At 35.2% G+C, this 23,704-nt stretch overlaps 2 protein-coding genes across 3 annotated transcripts in view; one reads left to right on the top strand and one right to left on the bottom strand.

Moving 5' to 3' along the window:
• The window catches only part of cenpp (centromere protein P), an 89,580-nt gene that overhangs the window by 36,933 nt on the left and 28,943 nt on the right, over nt 1-23,704 (top strand). The gene's annotated exons all lie outside the window — the stretch shown is intronic.
• Nucleotides 10,320-17,863, bottom strand: aspn (asporin (LRR class 1)). The gene is made up of 7 exons (XM_083534542.1): nt 17,595-17,863; nt 17,376-17,488; nt 16,990-17,203; nt 15,380-15,490; nt 14,525-14,618; nt 13,895-14,033; nt 10,320-11,090 (listed from the first exon to the last, which is right to left on the bottom strand). The coding sequence occupies exons 1-7, from the start codon at nt 17,830-17,832 to the stop codon at nt 10,890-10,892; spliced, it is 1,110 nt and encodes a 369-aa protein (XP_083390668.1). The 5' UTR covers nt 17,833-17,863; the 3' UTR covers nt 10,320-10,889.

The following is a 23,704-nucleotide window of genomic DNA, read 5'->3' as shown; positions in this document are numbered from 1 at the left end:
CCAGTGCTAATTATTAGAATTTTTACATCTGTGCAAATGTTATAGGAATGTCTAAAAATGTTGAGCTTTTAACTACTGGGGAAAAGAAAGACTTGCTTAAAAAAAAAAAAAAAAAACACCTACATCTACCAGCTACATTCTCTGTTACGTTAAAAGAAGTTTGATCAGCATTTGGAATAATGATCATCTTAATGGGGTTGGCTGGGCCTCACTCAGCTGAACACCTTAAAATGTCTCGGTGGAAACATTGCACTTCTCATGTAGTGAATTTAATGTCTGCCTGGAATTCTGGGAAAATCAATAAGCATGACATTCAAAAATGTGGGTGCTACTACTAAAATGTGAGTGGCAGTGGCTAAAGAACTATACAACAAAGATGTATGGACTTAACATTCTTATCCGTATGAGAAAAGAAATGGGAATATTGGATTATGCCTGTTATTTTTAAAATCAGAGTTTTTGCTGATGTAGTGATTTATTTTAGGATTGACTCTGATATGTTTACTTATAAGGAGATAGTTTTCCTTGAGCTGTGTTTAACATATAGGCAAAGCATACAGTGGTGTGGAAAAGTGTTTGCCCCCTTCCTAAATTTCTTATTTTTTTGCATGTTTGTCACACTTTAATGTTTCAGATCATCAAACTAATTTAAATATTAGTAAAAGATAACACAAGTGAACACATGGAGTTTTTAAGTGAAGTTTTTTTTATTATTAAAGGAAAACAAAATCCAAAACTACATGACCCCACTGTATATAGCAATTATAGATCACTGTGGTTGTCATTTTTCTGGTATCTCCTCTTGTTATCTTCTGGCCTGTAAACACCAGAAGAAGAACAGATAGCAGACATTTACAACTGTGTGACGAAGACTCAGATGGATGAAGACGAACAGGAAGAGGTACATATATGGTTGAAGAAAGTGGGATGGTATATGGTAATTAGTTCATTTGTTTATCCATTCAACTTTCCATTCTTTTGTGCTATGAAAAATGAATGTGTGATTGTGTCTAATGAAGACTTTGGGTGATGGAAGTTCTTTGAGCTACCTGAAATTGCCATTTCAATAAAGCTTAGCCAAGACTGGCCTAATTTCATTTTAAAAGGTGAATTTACACAACACACCAAAACTTATGTTTTTTTATGTTCCCATTCTATAACCATGGGTGTTAATACCCAATTTGCTGCTGTACCAGCCTACCTTTTTCTGGGAAGGCTTTTTTTGTATTAATTTTGTAGCATGAATATGTAGCATTCACCTATGACAGCTCCAAGAACTTTTTTTTTTTTTTTTTTTTTTTTTTTTTTTTTTTTTTTTTTTCTTTTCTTTACAGACCTTGCTTTGTGCACACTGCATTGTAATGTGATTAAAAAAGTTTGAGATTCTAGTGAAGGAAACAATTAATGCTACTCATTGAGTGTTCACTACTTGCAACAAAAAAAACATTTTTGATTATTATATATTATCACATAATATATAGAACAAATCAAACCTCAGAAAAGACACACATTATATAACTGATTTTGCTAATTCCTCCAGTTCCCTTTCCTTTTTTTCCAAACTATGCCGATTCTGTACATCTCCAACCATGAACCTTTAAAAACTTTCTACTTCTGTAACCATCTTCCCCACTGTGTTTGTGGCCAATACTCACTAGTGCATCTTTCAGGCATGTCCATCATAGCTTCTTATTATTAATGCAAGAAAGATTCAACCACATTTAATTAATATCCAGATTCATTCAATTAAATAAAGTCAGCCAACCCTGCTGAGTCAAAATCTGACCAGGGTGAATTAATTACTCCATTTCTACAAACACACTATGCCATGATCAAAGCAAATTCCTAAGGGGATGAGGAAAAAATGTTGAAGTGCATCAGTCTGGAAATGTTTACAAAGACATTTAAAGTTTTGGGACTTCACCAAACCACAGTAAAAGCCAAATGATGAACACTTGTAACAATGGTGAATCTTACCAAGAATAGACAGGCTGCCAACATTTCTCCAAGGGTTAAGCGACAGCTGTGATGCGACCCCTTGGGGTAAAAATCCCACAAGAATATGTGAAAATGCACAGACTTCCTTTGCTTTAGCTAAGGTCATTCATGGTTCCAATAAAAATAGTAAAAAAAAAAAAAAAGAAAAATCTGGAAACCACTGTTAACCAAAATAATATGCAGTTCTCCTTTCATATTTGCAACAAACAAAGCTTTTCTGCCATTTTTCTATGGACTCATGAATCTTACTCTAGCAGAAAATTCCTAACCAGAACATCCTCGTAGTCTAAATCAGGAAAACAAAGATGATCCAAAGGTCAAAATGTACATTGAAAAGTATGAAATTCAGGCATTGGCCTTGACAATATCGTCACTTGGACCTAACAGCAGTTGTGGCCGGACCAACCACAAATAAGCAGTTCATGCTCAACCACCTACAAAACTGTAAGTTATATGACAGATTTTAACAAAACCATGTGCCACAATTATTGGCCTCCCTGCATTTAGTACATGGTACAAGCTTTCCTGAAGAGTATGTAGGATACAGAGCAAGGAATCTTCACAATATAGATTCTATTCAGTTCCTTTAGGGCTTTCGGTCCACTCTTGTAGAATCTCCTTTAAAGGGTTAGTTTAGGAGCTTGGGTGGACATGACATAAGCTTGATTCTGTGGCCAGTTAACCTTTTTTTTGTGTAACTATTGTATTTTTATGCATGTTAACCTAGTTGATGACCTAGATGACCTAGAACTTCTTTGTTGCGGCATCCGGATTATCATTTACAACTTCCTGGCATTCATGAAATCCGTGATGCCGTGTAATAAGTCTTCACACAACCACACATCGCCGATTCTCCACCATACAGCATTCCTATCTCTATGCCAAACCCATCCTGATTGTGTGTTGCCAAAGCTCTATTTTTGTCCCATATACTTGGCCTCTGTCAAAGTTCCTGTAACTACCAATCTCCAGGCACTTAATCTTGTGGTTAGATGAAAGATAAGGATTTCCTCTGGCACGCGTTCAAAGTAAATTGTTGATATGAAGGTAGTAGATGATTGTAGGCATTGTTTATTTTGTAATCTCAGAATGCTGCCATCTTGTTGGTTACTTGTTGCCAAATGGTGGTATTTCTAAAATCAGTGTGCATGGAGGCCCAAATTTACTTGCATCTGGATGGATGTATTTTTTACGTTTTTTTGTATCTATTTTATTTGTATATTCTTTAAATTCTCACCATATTAAGAAATTCCTGAAGCACTCGTGTGTTAAAAATGTCAAATATAAATGGGAGTGAGCCTCAGTTAGAGTTTGTTCAGAAGGATTTCTAGGGGTACAAATCATTTTACATCTGGTTTTCATCAGTTTCTAATTTCTTCAATTAAACATTTGACTTCTTTCATTTTCAGTGTGTGAATGGGCTAATTAACCGCACTACTTTTTTATGCAGCGCTTTAAACGATTGACATTTGTCACAAAGCAGCTGTACAGAAATCTGGATATTAATTAGGTATTAAAATGTTAACATTTTTGGTATTGAGCCAGCTAGAGGCGATAGTGGCAAGGAAGTACTCACTGGGACAACGAAAGGAAGAAACCTTGAAAGAAACCGATGCTCTTATGAGTGAAACCAGATAGTGGGATTATAAATAATTACTCTTGCCAAGTTACATGCATTAGAGCCAAATAATTGGAACATGATTATGAGCATTTCTAGAGTTTTAACTATAAGTTAAAACTAAGTCTGTTTATTAAGTGTGCACTATTCTTAGCAATTGGTAATTGTTTTGGGCTATATCAGAAAGCTCATACACAGCCATCTTTGTGGTGTTTGTGTGGTTCCATGCACAGTTTGGCTTTCAGTGGACCAAAGCAGGAGAGAGGGGAATCAGGATTGTTCAGGTGGGTCCAGAGGGCAGAAAATCTTAGGCGTGTGGGACTTTAGCGTGAACGCAGATTTTTCAAGTTCAGAGAGTCTGTACAGGCCAGTAGTGCAAGCAACACTTGACCAGGAGCCAAATGGTAAAACAGCCACAAGGACATAAATTAGTCAGCCACTCCACTGTGAACAAACCTGGGTGGGCGTGTGAAAGTTGGGGGATGGTAGCATCTAATCGCTTATGTGTATATTTGAGAAGACTGAAGCTTCTCAAAGACTAATCAAAACGGCTGGTTTTTAATTAGAGTCGTTGTAAGAGAAATGTCACATTCTGTAATTGAGGTACCAACAAAAAGCCTAAACCTTTTGATTAAAGCAGAAAAAAAACATTAAAAAGGGGGGAAAAGCAGACCATTCAAAGCCTTTGTAAGTCACTATTTTAAAAAAAAATTTTTTTTAAAGAAACTCCAGAATTGTATTTATTTATTTATTATTTCACCCGGAGTGGAAGTAATTCTAAAGCTGATTTTGATTTTAGGTGATTTCTAAAAGGTGACAATTATGTTTCTATTAGATATTTTATTATATTTGTTTAGGGAAAAAAAGAAAAAATTGGTAAACAGTTGCCACAGCTGATCGTTCTATTGCATTGTTTCATATTTTGCTGAAATGGTACAAATGTTTGGTATCCTGTCTCTTTTTTTTGGATATTGGTTCTGGACAATTATGTAACTGTGATGTAATTCATAACTGATAATTGTTTTATCGTGTTTCTTTTTTAACAATAGATCACAAGCATGGAAAACATTTTCCAAACCCCTAGCTATATACAATTTAGCTGAATTATTCTTTAGCACAACTTTCCCAGTACTTATATAAAGATATATCAGTATGTTCAACCTATTGTTGAAGAAAAGAACATTCTAATGTTATAAAGAAAATCGTTAATCAAAACAGGCTGGAGAGATACAGCTTTCTCTCAAAGAAAAATTACAATTCTGACATTTAATTGATGTAACTATATGGAAGGATTCCTCTTGTAGATGAATCCAATATATATGAAGTTTTGTCAATTTAAATCATTCTGCCTGCTGTCAACAGAATTCATAAGCCATCAATCTTTTTTGTGGTTTAAATGAACGTATTGAATGTTCTGTTGATCTGAAGATAATCAGTCTCTAACTGCTAATTAAAATCAAACCATTTACGCCATCAGATTTGAGGATTTGTCTTCCCAGGTGTTTGTCAGGATGAGAATACTTAAACAGTCCAAACCTGTTGTGAAGCGGTGTTTTTTTTTTTTTTTTTCTTCTTCTTCTTCTTTTTTCCCTTTCTTGGAGACGCCGGTATGTGAGACGTGGCAGCAGTGGCCCAGGCCAACCTGAAGATTTGTTCCATATGTTTCCTGAGCAAAGTTTCTCTTGCTGTTTCTGTCAGCTTGTGACCACCCCTTTGCCTCCCTCCCCCCCTAAAGCCACCCCTTCATGTCTCTCTGCACTCACAGAGTTGGCCAAATTGTGATGATGAGAAGAAAATTGTTGCATTGGAAACACTTTTTCTCGAACACTCTTAAGTGTACACATTCCACATGGTTGTGGGGGGAAAAAGGGCCTCTAGCTTTGGCAAGCAGACAATCACCTGTCAGAAGTCTTGCAACTATTTGTAAAACAGTAATAAAATGATTTAATATTGAAAGTATTAAGGATATATGTACATTTGAAGACTTTCTGCATTTAATTTTTTTCTGTCATGTCCTTAAAATGCATGGACACTTCACAGACACTTGAGCTGCCTATGGGGCTTTCACAAGGATTAGGCTGTGTTTATGAGGATATTTCTGCATCCCTTAAAAAAACACGTTGGTGTGATTTTTTTTTTTTTTTTTTTTTTCCTTTTCAGGGCATGCTTTGGGCTCAGATACATTTTATTTTATTTTTTTTTGTGGTTAATACAGGAATTGAAAACAGAACATGCGATTCAAACTCTACAAAAAGATGTTCAAAATATTGTCCAAGGGGCATTGTTCTTTTTAGTTCCATCATCAAATATGCATTTTGATCAAAATTGTGGCATATGGTCTCTCTCTCTCTCTCTCTCTCTCTCTCTCTCTCTCTCTCTCTCTCTCTCTCTCTCTCTCTTTCTCTCTCTCTCTCTCATATATATATAGAGAGAGATATATATATATATATATATATAGATATAGATATATATATATATATAGATATATATAGATATATATAGATATAGTGATGTATTGAATATTATTTGCCACCACTATGTGGAACACAATGCCGGCATCCACCCTGGATAAGAACGATCTTTATATATTGCATTTAACATCATGGGGAATCCTTCATTAACTTTGCCAACAATTGTAATCGCACTAGTGCAAAACCAGAGCCACAATTTCAGCAACATCAATAAATCACTAAGCAACAATGCGGTAAGTAAATTGGGAAATCCTAATTGGTCGCCTTGTTGGATTTCTCTAATCAGTCCTATTTTGTATGATCTGGCATTTTTAATAATTAATGTCTGTAAAAATATTTTGTAGTGTCTTTCTTTTGTTCATTTGGAAATTTTCACCTATTCTTTCTTGCGTTTTTTTAAGTTCTGAAATGACTTCACATGTTTAAGATCCACCCACAGATTTTCAATGATTAATTCAGGGGACTGAGGGCCATTTCAGAGGCTTCAGCTTGCATTACCTGAAGTAATTTATGGTGATTTTTAGGTATGTTTTGAATCACTTGTTCTGATCATTTTGATCAGCTTCAGTTTCTTGACTGACTGTAGTTAAATTTTCCTATTATGTGCCACTTGCTATTATTATTTCCAAATAAGGCCGAATTGGTTTTGCCTATTAATCGGCAGCAAAAGGTGATTGCTGGGACTATGGGCTTCTGGCAAAAATCCATGTCGATAGTTTTTCCAGCCTCCAGGCTTCTGCCATTACGATAGCGGCCTCTAGAGGCAAATCACTGATGTCACTTTTTTTTTGGGGGGGGGGGGGATGTTTAACACATTAATAATTATACAATTATATTTATTAGTTATGCAATTGCATTAATTAATATATTTATTTTATTTAGCACACTATCATGATTAAATACAGGGTTTTGGGGGGGGGGGTTTTCGTTATAAAGTTTAGTACTATATTACATGGAGGGTTTTTGTTTTTTTTATCCAGAATCCATTTTCTATTGATTGATTAATCATTTATTGGTAAGTACTATCCAACTTAGCTATCGGTAAAATTCACTTTTGCTTCACCTCTAATTATGTGCCACTGGCTGCCACACTACCTCAAAAGTACAGTAGATAAACCATTATGCTTAAAACTTGGAAAAGTGTTGGTTTTTTTTTTTTTTTTTTTTTCATCAAATGCTTCTCCTTTTCTCCAAACATGATATGGTGACCTTTGATCGCTAGAGAATTTTTACCATAAAGCACTTTCCAAAATGCTTCTGGCTGATCTGGATATTGTTTTGCACCCATCAGACATTTGGTCATTCTGAAGATTTGTCTGTAGTGATCATGTTTCTGCCCTTAATGCTGTGCAACACCACTTTTGTCAACTAATCCTTCCTGCAGGCATTTGATTTTGTTCTGCTGATCTGACCATCATATGAGCAGGTTTCTTGTTAATCCAGATACTGCCTTGACTTCCACATAATGGCAGAATTTTGGAGAATGGAATATGCAATCTGGAATTGCTTTGCTAGATTTTTTAAATGTTCATGACTTAATGGGCATCGATTAGATTAACTCTCACATCCTCCCTCAATGGCTTGGAGGACTCAACGATTGTCATCAGCTAACAAACTCCTAATGCCAATTGCTGACCTGAGAAACAAGTCAGTCACTGCCTAAATTTGTTTTCCCTTTTTAAAGTTCATCAAAAGTAAAGTAATTGTGCATTAACATTTGCAGAACTAACAGTTTTTGATGCACTGTTTGTGTTTATTTCACTTCAAAAAATCAGCTAAACACTATACTGTACATACGTTGGACCACTGCAGTTACAAAAGAGGAATTCAGTTTGACCTATTTCCACACATACTTCTTAGTAGGTTTGTAGCTTAGGAATTTACTTAGAATAAAATTAAGTGATGCTGAGAAGACCTTATTTTAGGTTATATGATTACTGTTTTGGGAAAAAATTATATTCCGGGCACTCTTTTGTTTTATATTCAAGATATCCTTAATATCTTTTTTTAGCTTCTCCAATCCAACAACTTTAGAAGTCAAACTAAATGTTGCCCCTGAATCAAGTCGAAGTAAAAACAAGTGGATGTTTTCTGTGTTTGGCAATGTTGAAGGCCTTGAAACAGAGAGCTTTTTAAGAATTGTTTGGATTATGTAACCGAGTCATGAATGTTAAAGACATTTTGATAAAGAAACATCTCTATCGAATCCGGCTCACATTTCACATCTGGTAAAAGCACTTCTTGCCTAGAACTGGGATTCCTATTCAGCAGCAAGTTGGCTCTTATGACAAACTCTAAATACACTTTAATAGTGCTGTTATGCAGTTTGCCTGACTATCAAGTCTACAGTGAAATACATTCGCCAATAACTATATGGTTTATTAAATATTTTTATAAACTAGATAGAGTCAATAAAAAAAAAGAAAATAAAAAAAAAGGACATAAATCATGTGTCACTTTCACTGTTTGCAAATATGACCTCTTTAAAACAGTTGTTTCTAGCTGGAGAACATTACTGATAGTGTTCAGCGGTTCACAGTTAAGGACAGTTTGATTGAAAAGATTTTTGATTGGCTGTGCTAATTTGGTTTACTTTTTGTGAAGCATAATCTGTACCAGAAGCTTCCTCCAGCAATATTTAATGTTTAATCGCAGGTGGTTTATATATATAGCAAATATAGTTAACTTTGTATTAAAGACATCTGCAGAAATACAGTATTACCATCAAGCGAGCATTAATATTACTATTATTATTATAATTCTTATTATTGTTGTTGTGTTGAATTGTGCATGTTAGATTAATAGGTTTGTGAAAGTTGAAGCAAAAGCTCCATCTGCTGGTAAAAGTTGTAATCGTCGTAGGATGTCCAACTAAGAATTGGTTGAAATTTAAACCATTCACTAAACAATTTGTATCTTAAACCCAGATGGACAGTCTAGACTCTGCTCCAAAAGAAAAACTGGTCACATTTCTTACAGTTTTGTCTCCCAAAGTACAAAAAGGGGATCAGATGTGCAAAAATAGTCCATAAGTCCCAGTCGAGTACTCTACATATCCTGTAAATTGTGTACCTTACATGTAAATGAATTCATGTTTAATTGACTTTATCAGGTGATATAATTATACTGATTATACACATTTGTGAGGAGTGTGTAGTGTTGTGTTACTTTCTCACAGCTTCAGGTTCCCTGATTTAGCTCGTTTACTGTTTGTGTCAAATTACACGTTCCCCCGTGTTCACATGGGTTTCCTCTGGGTTCTACCATTTACTCTTTTCTCCAGCCGCTCCAGACCGTTCCAGTAGGTGGACTTGTTGTTCTGAAAGGTGTGAATAAGTGTATGTGTGCATGGTTCTCCTGCAAAGGACTGGTGTCCCATCCAGGGTGTGTTTTCTCCTCACACCCAATAGTCCTGAGATAGCTTTTGGGTCCACCACAAACCTACACTATACAAACCTGTTGCTAAAGACAGAGAGTCAATGCACATTTAAGGGGACATACTCAGTGCTGAGGCGTAATTCATTTTTTAAGCTTTCAGTTCATGTGTTCAGTTCATCAATTCATTTTGTAGAATGGCAGCCATCTGGAAATTTGGAACACAGGATATGTTTTAACTCGTGTATGGACGTTCTTATGGAGTTGTAATAATCAATATGGCTCTGGGGCTCTCAGTTTGAACAAACAGCCGTGTTGCGATGAGATCTGATTAACAGTGTTATATAATGTCCAAAATATATGCTAATATAACACCAGTATTTTTCAGGAAAACTGTGTCATGGTGGCTTAGCAGTTCTAATTGTGGATGTGGATGTTAGTGTGTGCTTGTGGTTGTGTTTGAATTGTCACTCTTGGCCGGAAAATTTAAATGTTGCCTTAATCTCCTACTAATAATTAAATAAATGATCGCCTCACTCCCAGTGTTCCCGGAATAGCATCCGGATCTATCGTGAACCTGACCAAATGCTTTCTAAATTTGAGTGAGTGAGATGATGCTAAAAAGATTATTTAGAGAAATATGTGACTTAACATGGGCTACAGAGTCTTTAATTTATTAGCACATGATCTATAATTTTTTTATCTGGTGCATTAAGGACACAATTCTTGGAAATTATACAGAACAGGGTTAAAACTAGTATTTGGATGTAACACTAGTATCCTAAACATTTTTTACTTCAAATAATGGCTAAATAAATCAGTTTTGTAAAGATGGCTCTTTCATTGGAGTCTGAATGTTTTTTCTTCTGGTTTTTATTTTTCTGTTTATTCACAAAACACTTAATTCTTTTTACACATTGCAACAAAGGTTTGACACAAATGTGGCTGTAGCTTAGTTCAAAGTTTACAAGTCTTAGTCTACATTAGAGATTCGCTTTACGTCTCTCGAATACTTAATGCTCATACTTATACTCAGTCAAACAATTTAATGTTTACTAACATTGATTATACAGGTTTTTTTTTTTTTTTTTTTTTTTTGATGACTTCAGTTTAGCAATACCACCAACAACCAACAAATTCTGCATGAGGGTATAGACAGATTATAGCAAAGATTGCACCCAATGTAGATACTCTACTACCTGTGGTCCTAATAAACCATGTCGAATAGTTTCCAGCAAAATTAAAATACCTGGTGTGTAATATGTTACATAATTATATTCACAGGGTGTTTTTCAAGTAAACTACTAGTTCATCAGCAGATGTGGGTGTATGGTGCAACCTGACTTCAGGGATAAACATCCCAGTTACTAACTGGGAGACATAACTAAATACACGTTGAGTTGCTGCCCTCCAGTGGAACCAAGTGCTCACTTTCGTCTAAAATTGCCAAGTTGCAGAGATCTTTGGCCAGATGTACAGCGGAAGGTGGCCGGTTGGATCTGCCAGTATTTTACTGGATTGGCAAATAGGCTGATTCCTGAGTAGAGAGCCTTCTTAGCCTTGGATCTTGTTGGGCAAAAGTCATTCACTCCCACACTGGTAATGCTGTTAGCATGAAGGTACACCACCTAATAACACATGGCAAAACAGGGTTATCACCTTTTGTGGTTGTGCTGTTATTTGATTTATCCACTTCATATAGGGGCTTTTTGTCAATAAATATATCAATTTAGGGTTGAAATGAAGTATGTGCAGTTGGAAAATAATAATAATTGTATTTGCTAATAGTTGCATATACCCTGGAATCGTAAGCGTGTGATAATTTTGATTATAGATTTATATACACTGATCAGGCATAACATTATGACCACCTGCCTAATATTGTGTTGGTCCCCCTTTACTGCCAAAACAGTCCCGACCCATCGAACATTAACAGCAGTAACTTCTTCAGCAATGGGCTAACCTTCGCTCTTCACGTGCATCAGTGAGCCTTGGCAGCCCATGACCCTGTCGCCGGTTCACCACTGTTCTTTCCTTTGACAACTTCTGACAGACACAAGAGCTGCAGTTTTGGAGATGCTCTGACCCAGTTGTCTAGCCATCGCAATTTGTCCCTCGTCAAACTCTCTCAAATCCTGAGATTTTCCGTTTTTCCTGATTCTAACACATCAACATTGAGGACAAAGTGTTCACTTGCTGCCGTATACATCCCACCCACTAAGAGGCGCCATGATGAAGAGATAATCAGTGTTATTCACTTCACTAGTCATAATGTCATAATGTTATGCCTGGTCGGTGTACATGATGTTGATTAAGCAGTATTGCAGGAGTGCATTTATACTAATTATCTCGAAGGCTGTGATTTGGCAATAATGTTTTATTTCTGAAAAGTTGTGGAGCGAGAGACAGTGAAAAGTCGCAGAGCAGTTATACTAAATATAAGCACTTTGAAAATGCTGCTCAACCAATCAATTAGTGGACTACAGTGCATCCTGAAAGTATTTACAGCGCTTCATCTTTTCCACATTTTGTTTTGTTACGGCCTTATTCTAAAATAGATTAAATTTATTATATTCCTCAAAAGTCTACAAACAATATCCCATAATGACAGCGTGAAAGAAGTTTGTTTGAAATCTTTACAAATTTATGAAAAATTAAAAACGAAAAAAAAAAAAAAGTGTACACAAGTTTTCACAGTCTTTGCTCAATACTTTGTTGAAGCACCTTTGGCACCAATTACAGCCTCATGTCTTTTTAAGTTTGATGCTACAAGTCCTATTTTTTCTCTCTCAAGCCTTTCAAGCTCCATCAGGTTGGATGGGGGGTATCGGTGCACAGACATTTTCAGATCTCTCCAGAGTTCAATCCTGGCTCTGGCTGGGCCACTCAAGGACATTCACAGAGTCGTCCCAGTCCTTTGTTATCTTGGCTGTGTGCTTAGGGTCGTTGTCCTGTTGAAAGATGAAGCCAACAACCCGGTCTGATGACCAGCGCGCTCTGGAGCAGGTTTCATCAAGGATTTCTCTGTACATTGCTGCATTTATCTTTCCCTTAAACCTGATTAGTCTCCCAGTTACTGCCACTGAAAAACATCCCCACAGCATGATGCTGCCACCACCATGTTTCACTGAAGGGATGGTATTGGCCAGGTGATGAGCGGTTCCTTGTTTTCTTCAGACATGACGCTTGGCATTCAGGCCAAAGAGTTTAATCTTTGCTTCTCATGGTCAGAGAGTCTTTCAGGTGCCTTTTGACAAACACCAGGTGGGCCCACATGTGCCTTTTATTGAGGAGTGGCTTCCGTCTGGCCACTCTACCATACAGGCCTGATTGGTGTAGTGCTGCAGAGATGATTCTTCTGGAAGGTTCTCATTTTTCCACAGAGAAACACTGGAGCTCTTTCAGAATGACCATCTGGTTTTTGGTCCCCTCCCTGATTAAGGCCATTCTCCTCCGATCGCTCAGTTTACCCGGGCGACCTGCTCTAGGAAGAGTCCTGGTGGTTCCAAACTTCTTCTGTTTATGGAGGATGGGGGCCTTCAATGCTGTAGAAATTTTTCTGTACCCTTCCCCAGATCTGTGCCTCAATACAATCCTGTCCCGGAGGTCTACAGGCAATTCCTTGAACTTCATGTCTTGGTTTGTCCTCTGACATGCACTGTTTACTGTGGGACCGTTTATAGACAGGTATGTGTCTTTCCAAATCATGTCCAATCAACTGAATTTACCACAGGAGGACTCCAATCAAGTTGTAGAAACATCTCAAGGACGATCCGTGGAAACAGGAGGCACCTAAGCTCAATTTTGTGTGTCATGGCAAAGGTTGTGAATTCTTATGTTATGTGATTGATTTATTTTTTAATACAAATTTCTTTCACGTTGTCATTATGGAATATTGTTTGTGGAATTTGGAGGATAATAATGAATTTTGGATTAAGACTGTAACATAACAAAATGTGAAAAAAAGTGAAGTGCTGTAAATATTTTCCGGATGCACTTTATTTCTATTGTACCCAATGTGGTCTTTTGTAGCCTATTCATATGTTAGTCATTTTGTGTGTCTTGAGATGCTTTCTGCTCACCGCAGTAAAGAGTGGTTCAACTCTAGCTTTTCTGTCTGGTCATTCCTTTAAAACCCCATGTTTCTGTCTACAGAGCTGCTGCTCACTTACCTTTGTTTCACACCATTTTGTGTAAACACTGTTGTGTATTACAGTCTCTGGAGGTCAGCAGTATTTGAAATAATGAAACCAGCCTGCTCTGATGTTTGATATGAAGGTTAACTGAATCTCTTGACCAGTATCTACACAAATTCAGGCATTGAGCTGCTGCCACATGATTGGCTCTGTATACAACATATGTATGCACTTATCTGTATTATATGCCGTTAAAAGGAAGATGGACACCATTTTCTAAAATGTCCTTTACTTACCTGTAAATACTTGAGCGTGTTCAAACCTGGGGGGATGTTTTTCAGCTTGTTGTTATCCAAATGAATTTCTCTGACTTTGGAAATATAAGCTAAGCTTCCGTTCTCCACAAATTTGATCTGGTTGAAACCCAACCCCAACCTGCAGCACATCGGAACAAATAACATCTTCATAAATGACTGTTTTTATGGCAATGTACAGTGGGGGGAATATTTATTTGATCTCCCTGTTGATTTTGTGAGTTTACCCCCTTACAAAGAAATTAACTGTGTAGAACTTTTATGGTAGGTTTCCTTTGAACAGAGAGAGACAGATTCCAAAAAAAATCCATAAAAAAAACAACAACAATAAAGAAACGGTATAAATCAGTTTGTGAAATAAGTATTTGAAAGACCTCCTTATATTAACTTGTGTATAAAAGACACTAGTCACAGAATCAAGACAAGATTGTAGACCTGCACAAGTTGTTATGAATTATTTTTATATTCTGTCTCTCTGTGTTAAAATAAACCTACTATAAACATTCTAGACTGTTCATTTCTTTGTAAGAGGGGAAAATTTACAGAATTAGCAGGGGATCAAATAATTATTACCCCCACTGTAGATGGTTATACCTGTAACATTGTGTTTACCTCAGCAAATGCTTGTATCGCATGAAGTCTTCCACCTCGACTTTAGCAATTTTATTATAGTCCAAGTGAAGCTCAGAGAGAGATGAAGGCAGATCTGTGACCATAAATATAGAGTAATGAGTAGCCCAAATAAACATTTCGCAAAATTAAATGCAGATTCTGCAGATTTTGAACAGTTTAATAATTATCAAAAGAACAGCAGTAGTAAGTTTTATTCCATCTAAAACACATTTTAAAACATGCTTTTAACACTGTGCTCTTCTCCTCTGTGGTATCTAAATTCTTTCTTGAACCATACGAGGATTTACGTTTTCTAAATGACTCATATTTAACTAATTTTATTATAAACACCAGCATTTTGGACCGTTTTTGCATAACCAAATGTCTTAACTCAGAATTATGGTTACATTTTTGTAGCATTTAGTAAAAAGTATTGGACAAATGTATTGGAACACCTGCCATATGTGGCTTTTCTCTAAAACTGTTAGCGAAAAGTTAAAAGCCCACAATTTATAGGTAGAATTAAAATTTTCCTTTACTAGGAAACCCAAACCTGTTCCAGCATGACAATGCCCCTGTGCACAAAACCAGCTCTATGGGGATATGTTTTATATCAGTTGAACTAAAAGCTCTTGACTGACCTTCTATGGAGCTCTGACCTCAACCCATTGAACACATTTTTTTACAGTGTTCCTAGAAGAGTGGAGGTTATTTTAACAGCAAATGGGGACTAAATCTGGAATAGGATGTTCAAAAAGCACATACCAATCTTATGGTCAGGTGTCCACAAACTTTTGTCGATATTGTGTACCTTAATATATTATCATGTGACCATACAATTGTAGAAGACGCTACCTTTTGGTATTGCTATGAGCCTTGCCTCTGCAATTCTCAGGTAAAGAGTCGCCATATCATCAAAAGCTCCTAGTTCAATCCCGCTGTTGGCAATAGGATTAGCACTCATTTCTGGGGGAGTAAAGTAATGAAATGTGAGAGACTCTGGATATTTAACATAATGCATAAATTTATGCATACATTTTACATTTTGGAACATAACCACTGCGATAAACAGGGGACTAACTATATATATGTGTATGTTATGTTCCAAAACCACCCGCGATAAATTAAAAAACGCAATAAAGGGCCGCCACCCCAAAAATGCTATTTTATATATACAGTACAGTACTGTATTAACATGTGTCTTCATTTTATAAGTAATAATTATAATTTTATTAATAAATTTCATTATTTCAACATAAAACTCCATAAAAAAACTATTTGCTACAAGTTTTGTCGTCTACCGTGCTATCAGTGAGAGACTGGGAAAATCAGCCAAACAAATTAGTTATGTTGCAAATGCAATTCAGCAACAAACCGGGGGCACGAGATTCCAAGCGGGGGATTTTATTTTTATATATATATAATATATATATATATATATACATATATATATATATATATATATATATATATATATATATATATATATATATATATATATATATATATATAAAAAATCCCCCGCTAAAAATTTATAATTAATACAATTTTAATTATTACTTATAAAATTAGAATTATATATATATATATATATATATATATATATATATATATATATATATATATATATATATATATATATATATATATATATATATGAAGCTGCAGCCATTATGCACATGTTTAATATTGCATTCAATTAAAACATACTTCTAGCTCGTAGTTTGGTTATTTTCCAGTCAGGAAGAGGTTATTATTATTAACTTTCAGTGTCCTTGGGTACCAATAACTAAGATTAAAATTTTTGCTTCTTCTTCTTTTTTTTTTTTTTTTTTTTTTCATTTTTTTCTCCAACAAAACACAATTTGCACAAAATAAAGGGCACTTGCCTGAATGTTGTACTTTTTGGGGCTAATCTTGCTTTTCACTAATTTTGTCTAGGTTAACTTTTACCCTGTGATTAAAAAAAGAACAAAAATCTAAATAGGCCATGATGAGATCTTTTTTTTTGTTAAAAATTAAGAATCTGGTATTTATTAATTGATGAAAACATTAGTCTTCTGCCTGGGCACTCATCTAAAACAAAAAAAAAAGGGTGACAAAATAAATAAATAAAAATTTATATATATATATATATATATATATATATATATATATATATATATATATATATATATATATATATATATATATATATATATATATATATATGTATATATATGTGTATATATTATTTTTATTATTATTTTTCACTTATTTATTTTGTCACTTTTTTGTGCCATCTGATAGGATTCTCTAGTTTGATGATGAAAAGGAATGAATAGACAATGTATTGTTCTTTTTTTCTTTTCTTTTTTTGCTTTTCATGATCCACAGAGTTTGAAACAGCAGTATTATATGCTAATCAGTGCACTGTGCCCTTGAATAATGTGCTTTTTGTAATATAAGAATTATAAAAACCATACCTAGAACATGTAATGATTGCATCCCTTTAAATGCCTCCTTTCGGATTCTGCTGATTTTGTTGTCATGAATTCTTAGCTCCAAGATGTTCTTTGGCATATTTTCAGGTATTTGTGTCAGGAGATTATATGACAAGTAGAGTAGACGGAGTTTCCCCATGTTTTGGAAAGCCTTTGGATGAATCTTTGAAATCTGATTGTTCACCAGGAACAGGGCCTGTAATAATAAATACGTTAATAAATTCAAAAGAATGCAAGTGAATCTTTAGACGTAGATAAAATACTGATTATCCGATTGTAGTGTTTACTGATTGCATGCAGATAAAATAGGGTAGCATCATGCAACCATTAGTAACAGCAGACATGTGAACATCACACAGTTCTCTTACATAGAGATTACTCAGTTTTTTGAAGTCGTCCTCCTTGATTTCGGTGATGTCGTTGTTCTGCAGATCTAACATGATCGTGTCTGCTGGAATGTCACGAGGCACTGACATTAAACCTATTCAAAACACAAAGGTGTGATCTATTATTTTTCTTATTTAGAGTTCCTTGTGGTAGGAAATGCTCAGGAACACAGAGAAAATCCAGAAAAAAGCATCTTTTACCTAGATCTGAACATTGCACTACCCTTCTGGAGCACTGGCAACCAAATGGGCAATCTGAAATAAAGTTGTATTCAATATCGTTATCATCATCGTCGTCGCCGTCGTCATCATCAGCATCACTTCCATCACTGTCCTGTTGCATGATGTCATGAATCTTCATTAACTCCATTATGTTTATTGGCTTGTATGGTTTTCCATGGCACAGGTAAAGTAACATGAGCAACAAAACCAGTCTCATTGTGGAGATTAGGTCAGGATGTTTAGGGCCTGTGAATGTGAAGGGGAAATGCATGTATTAGTGCAGACTGCTCAATTGATCACATTATAGGAAATCTGTTCTGATAAGTTTCTAAATGGGTGAAAAGGTCTTAGTTTTATTAGTACTTGTGTTAATATACCAGGTTTTAAAGAGTACAGCTTATGGTTTTCTTATAGGTGTTTCCAAAGAATAATTCAGCTTAAAAAAAGAAAGCATTTTAACCATTAAAAATGGCCGTACAAACCAAAATACACAATTAAAAGCACGTTACTTTGCTCAGCACCAGCTAGAGGGCAGGAAACACATATAGCTGATTGTGCTGATTAATTGAATCAACTAAAATTTTGGTCAATACAAGTTTTCTGACGGACCATTTATGTTTTATGATATCTTAAAAGAATAATTAAAAGGGAAGGCTTAAAATTAAGTAGAAGTAAAAGAAAACTAAACATGAAGACAATTATAGGATAAAACAGTAATCAGCAAAATAATTAATGTGATCTGTCAGTTCTTTTTTGACAAAAAAACATTTGTGTTTTAACATTTCATATTAAGAACCTTAGAAATTATGGAGGAGGCATTGCTATAGTAAAAAAAAAAAGAAAGATATCAGTTGTATAAAAATAAATACAACCAAGTATACTGCAACAGAATACTATTTTTAGAAAATATTTAAAATCAAGGATTCTTTTATTATTTTCAAATAAATCTTCTAATAAAGTACCTTTTTTAGTTATAACTGTAAGCTATTAGTTATATCTAGAGCTAATAGGTTCCTATATTCAACAGGCATTACATATACCTATGATTGGCTCTGTGTGTAAAATACATTATAGCATCATTAGTATCTTCATGATGTGCCTAGACTGTTGAGCCAAGACTGTAGTATTTATTGTAAATAACTTAAGGTAATAAATTGTAGCTGTTAAAATATTCAGATTGATATAAAATTCAAGCTCAAGGAAACATTCACTGATATTACTTACTCAATAGTAATTCAATATCAGTTAATCAATGCATTATATAAATATATAACAAAAGCCATACCTGAGAAATAAGTGTTATCCTTGTTATGCTCCAAAATCCAGCAGAAGCAACATTAAAATGTCTGCTGATCCCAAATTCCTGCACAAAAGTTCAAGAAGGGGGGGGGGGGGGGATACGCTGCAAAGAGATCCTGAATGGACACCAGAGGAGCTACGCATGAAAAGACATCACACACTGATCACAGTATCGGTCACGTCGTAACTGCCTCTGAATACATAATATTGCTGCTCATATGTTCCTCATCACTGCTTGAAACCTGGCCAACGCTGTAAACCTTTTATGTTCAAGCTGTTATTATAGTTGATGGAAAGGGGACTGGGGTAGGTCCTGGTGGTCCTGCAAACTGAGTGGGCGTCATTTTTGGCGTTTTAAAATTGTAAATGCGTTTGCCTCTACTTCTTTATTAAAAAAAATAAAAATGTTTGTGAGGATGTTCCCTGTTCTGTAAAATGCAAAATGTTTAAACATCTGATACATTGATGGCTGCAAAAAGATTTAAACATGCAAACTTGAAAGCAGTAAATATCTTAAGCCTAATTTGCGCTTCTTGTGAATAAATGGTAATTGGACTAAGTTGCAGAATCATATTTATCACATCTAAAAGTATTCTACCCTAATAATTCCACATTGTTTTAATGATTAATTACAGAAAAAAACTGTAAAATGTAATAAAATGTCAACCTTGTTGTTCATTAGAGAAACCGCCGCGATTTGAAGTGTTAATAACATTTAAATGTCAAATGGAATGCTCCTAAGTATATGGTATGGTGGTAAGTCTTGTATAACAGTTTCCAGGGAATACATTACAATGTGCTTACAACAGCACAAATTTACTTAGAGCTGTATTTATGGCATGTGCACAGTGCCAAGTATGGGTAGGTTTGGCCAGGGGACTTGTAAATGATGGAAATTCTTCTCCATTAAGTAAGATTTTTTTTCCCCCATGTCTTTTTCTTTTTTTTTTTTCTTCCAAAATATTTGTAGTTATCAAACAGATACAGTTAATTTATGTACTGTGTAACAGAAGCTGCTCATCAGCCACTTTGATATGAGTTACCTGAATCTCTGTATATTCATGTAGGTATTCCCTCAGCCAGTCATAAGGCAGGAGCACAGAGCATATTGTCATAAAGATACAGAGCAAGAGCTTTAGTGTACATATACACAAACATCAGAATGGGGAGGAAATGTGATCTCACTGACCATGACATAGCTGTTGGTACCAGACAGGCTGGTTTGTGCTTTTCCGAAGCTGTGCTCTTTGTTTTTACCAGGTATGAATTTAAAAAAGAATGAAAAAGAAAAGCCTTGATTATAAGAGTGGTCAGAAGAAAATGGCCAGAGCTGTTAGAAAGATTATGATAACTCTTTACAAATGTGGCAAGCAGAAAATCATTTCATATCTGACACTGCTGCCTCATTCTCTTGTGTAATGTAATATACTGTGTGTTCATTTCTAAAAAAAAGAAAATCTCAGTATTTTTTTTAGGAAAATGTATATTACCAACAGATATTGATTGTATAATCATATCGCAGAATCTTTTTGTGGTAAAGTACTTTAAGGAAAATGTTCAGACTAGTCTCTGTGGCAGATTTGCCCAGTTTCACACACAATTTCATGATGGCTCTTTGTCCTAACTTGCTGTCTACGTCGTGGTAATGCACACGGTCAGAATAGCACCATTAGTCCAAAAACGTTTTGATACCACCTTGTATACAATCTGATATATATATATATATATACTCTCAGACTTGAGAATACACCAGGAATAATGATATGAACATGTAGGTGTTTTATGTGTTTTTATACCTGCAGGTGTGAGTGACGAAGTGTGGAATCATCCACTGTGCCCTGGTGTATAAAACTTTAGACATGTGCATGACGCTAATAAGAAACCTTTTCAAATTAAGGTACTGCAAGTTGTAGTTTTTAATATTTCTTCCTTCTTTTATTTAGTAAGTCAGTTAGTTACTTCACTGTCCACAGAGTTGCCTTTGGCTTCACAAAAAAACTAAAACATTACATAACCAAAATAGTAAAACATAAACATAAACAATTCACACAAATGTAATCACATATGTGTATATATTATATATATTTTATATGTATGTACTATACCTACTTACAGTCCTGGCTCAGCATTTATTAATCTAACGGCAGCTGTTACAAATGAGAATTGATACACTTTTTCCGTGCCCATGGAAACATCTGGAATTAAAAATGTAAGGGATAGGAAGAATCCTCTATAATACTTAGGGCTTTCTTCTACATTTTTAATGCATTAATATCATGGTAACGAAATCCATAAATTTTTTAAATCGCATAGCAACTTTTTATAAAAAGAATTAAATAAAATCTAAACTATAGTCAGTTATTTTTAAATATTATCAATATATTGCAAGAATGGTAACAAAACAATGTGAGGAATGATGATTATGTACTTTGTCCCTACTTACAATTCACATTATTAAAATTTGGGATCAAGATGGTTTGGGGAAAATATCTAAATGTACTGTATTTAAAATATGGTTCAGTTGTTGAGGCATTGGCAGCATTCAAGTAAGAACAGTGACTAACGTGACACCATCATTTAGCTCGAAGAGGAAGACAGTAAACAGTGTTTTTGCTCCGAATCAGTTAGGAACAATGTATAGAATAAAGTAGATGTGACTGTCAAAGTACAGAAATACAGAAACTCATCTAAAGATTTGGAAAAATGAACTGGTCAGATGAGTCATGTGTCACCATATTCTGAACAATTGGACTAGTGCATGTTTGGCAACACCAAGAGAAGATACAGACCTGAACATTCTACCTCTTGTTCTGTGATTTTCTTTTTTTTTTTTCTGATTGAATCCCTGCCATAGTCTGCCAAACGATTGTTTTATATTTAATAACATTTCCTTCATCTTTTTTTTATCGTTGTTCTCTTTCTTTGTACTGTTTTAACATGGGAAACTCATTAGGTTAACCACAATTCATGTGCCTTGCAAACAATTCAAGCTTGCACTCAAATGTCGTGGATCTTTTAAAAGCGAGAGTTCTGTTTCCCTTGCCTTGCAGTTTAGACTGTTTAACTTCTCCAGATGGGTTCATCAGGTTCTGCCTAGGAAGCGTTTAGCTGTTGAAAGGTTTACCATATAACAATGGAAAAAAAGTTGATTCATGCTACCAGCAGCAACACGACTCATTACACATGATCAAATTACAGGCTAGCCAGAGAGCTGTCTGTTGGGCTCAGAGACAACACTGACCAGTTCAGCAATATGCTTGGATTGTTACTCATTTTGAAATCTTCTTAAAGTTTAATACAGATATTGGTTTTGACTTTTAAAACACTGGGATTTCTTGACACGATCTTTTTATACTGAATATGGGTTTTAGGTCTAACTTTGAAATGTTCCCATACATGTTGTAAAAATCTTTTACTATCTTAGTTGTTTCTTGTGATCTTTTTGCAATCAACCAGTAAAACATAAAAGAAAATTACTGTATCTTTCATGTTCTAGCTTTTTTTTTTTGTTTTTTTTTTTTGTTTTTTTTGTTTTTTCAGTCAGAGATATAACTCGCTGCTGAATCTGTTTATTAAATATAGTGACTGTCAGTGGTTTGGATACACCTTTGACATTTGTTTATATGAAACAACCTACAAAGTTCTATGGACAGATGAGTCCAAATTGGACATTTTTGGCTCTAACCTTAACCTGGGGGGCTGTTTTGGAGCAAGGAACATCGGAGAATTTAAAATGAAAGAAATACTGAACCAACAAATCAAATAAAATTTTATTTGTCACATACACATACATACAGGGTACGACGTGCAGTAAAATGCTTTTTACGACAGTAATGCATGAGGGAATGGGATGGGGGGGGGGGGTAAACCAAGAAAAAGAAGGCAGATAAATAAAGTATAAAATATATATAATATATAAAATATAAAACATGGCTACCATTCCATACTTCAACACTATGTGTACTTCCAAACTCTGTAAGCATTATTTCGATCGAGAATAGGATGGCCTGCTCAGGCACCAGACCTAAATCCTGTTGAACTTTTGGAATTAACTGGATCACAAGGTTAGAAAAAAATATCTCACTAGCAAAAACACCTTTGGCACGTTTTACATGAGGCATGGCAAAGTATTTCAGAGAAACTTGCTGTCCGAATGCCAAGTGTGTAAAGCTTTTATTCATTCAAAGGGAGGGATTTTTCAATGAAAGTAAAGTTTAACATCTGTATATACTGGCACCTGTTAGTGAGTGGGATATATTCAGCAGCAAGTGAACATTATATCCTCAAAGTTTGTGTGTTGCAGAAATTGTGATGGCTAGATGACTGTGTCAGAGCTTCTCCAAAACTGCAGCTCTTATGGGATGTTCCTGGTCTGCAGTGGTCAGTATAAATCTAAAGAAGTCCAAGGAAGAAACAGTGGTGAACCGGCAACAGGGTCATTGGCGGCCAAAGTTCACTGATGCATGTGGGGAGCGAAGGCTGTGGTCCGATCCAACAAACAAGCTTCTGTAGCTCAAACTGCTGAAGAAGTTAATGCTGTTATTGCTCGATGGGCCATTAACCTGTCTATTACCACTGCAAACAAGAAAGGGCTCAGAGGCGATCCTTGATGCAGTCCAACCGCCACCTTAAACCAGTCGTTCCTACTGCACACTTCACTGCTGTCCTTATACATGTCTTTGCCAGCTATTTTGACAATAATGGCTGTATGAGTTATTTTCAGAGGACAGTAAATCCATACTGCTATACAAGCTGCACATTGACTACTCTAAAATATATCCAAGTCTCAT

Source organism: Silurus aristotelis (assembly GCF_946808225.1).
Source record: "Silurus aristotelis genome assembly, chromosome: 28".
Lineage (NCBI taxonomy): Eukaryota > Metazoa > Chordata > Actinopteri > Siluriformes > Siluridae > Silurus > Silurus aristotelis.
This window is presented reverse-complemented; position numbering and strand designations above follow the sequence as displayed.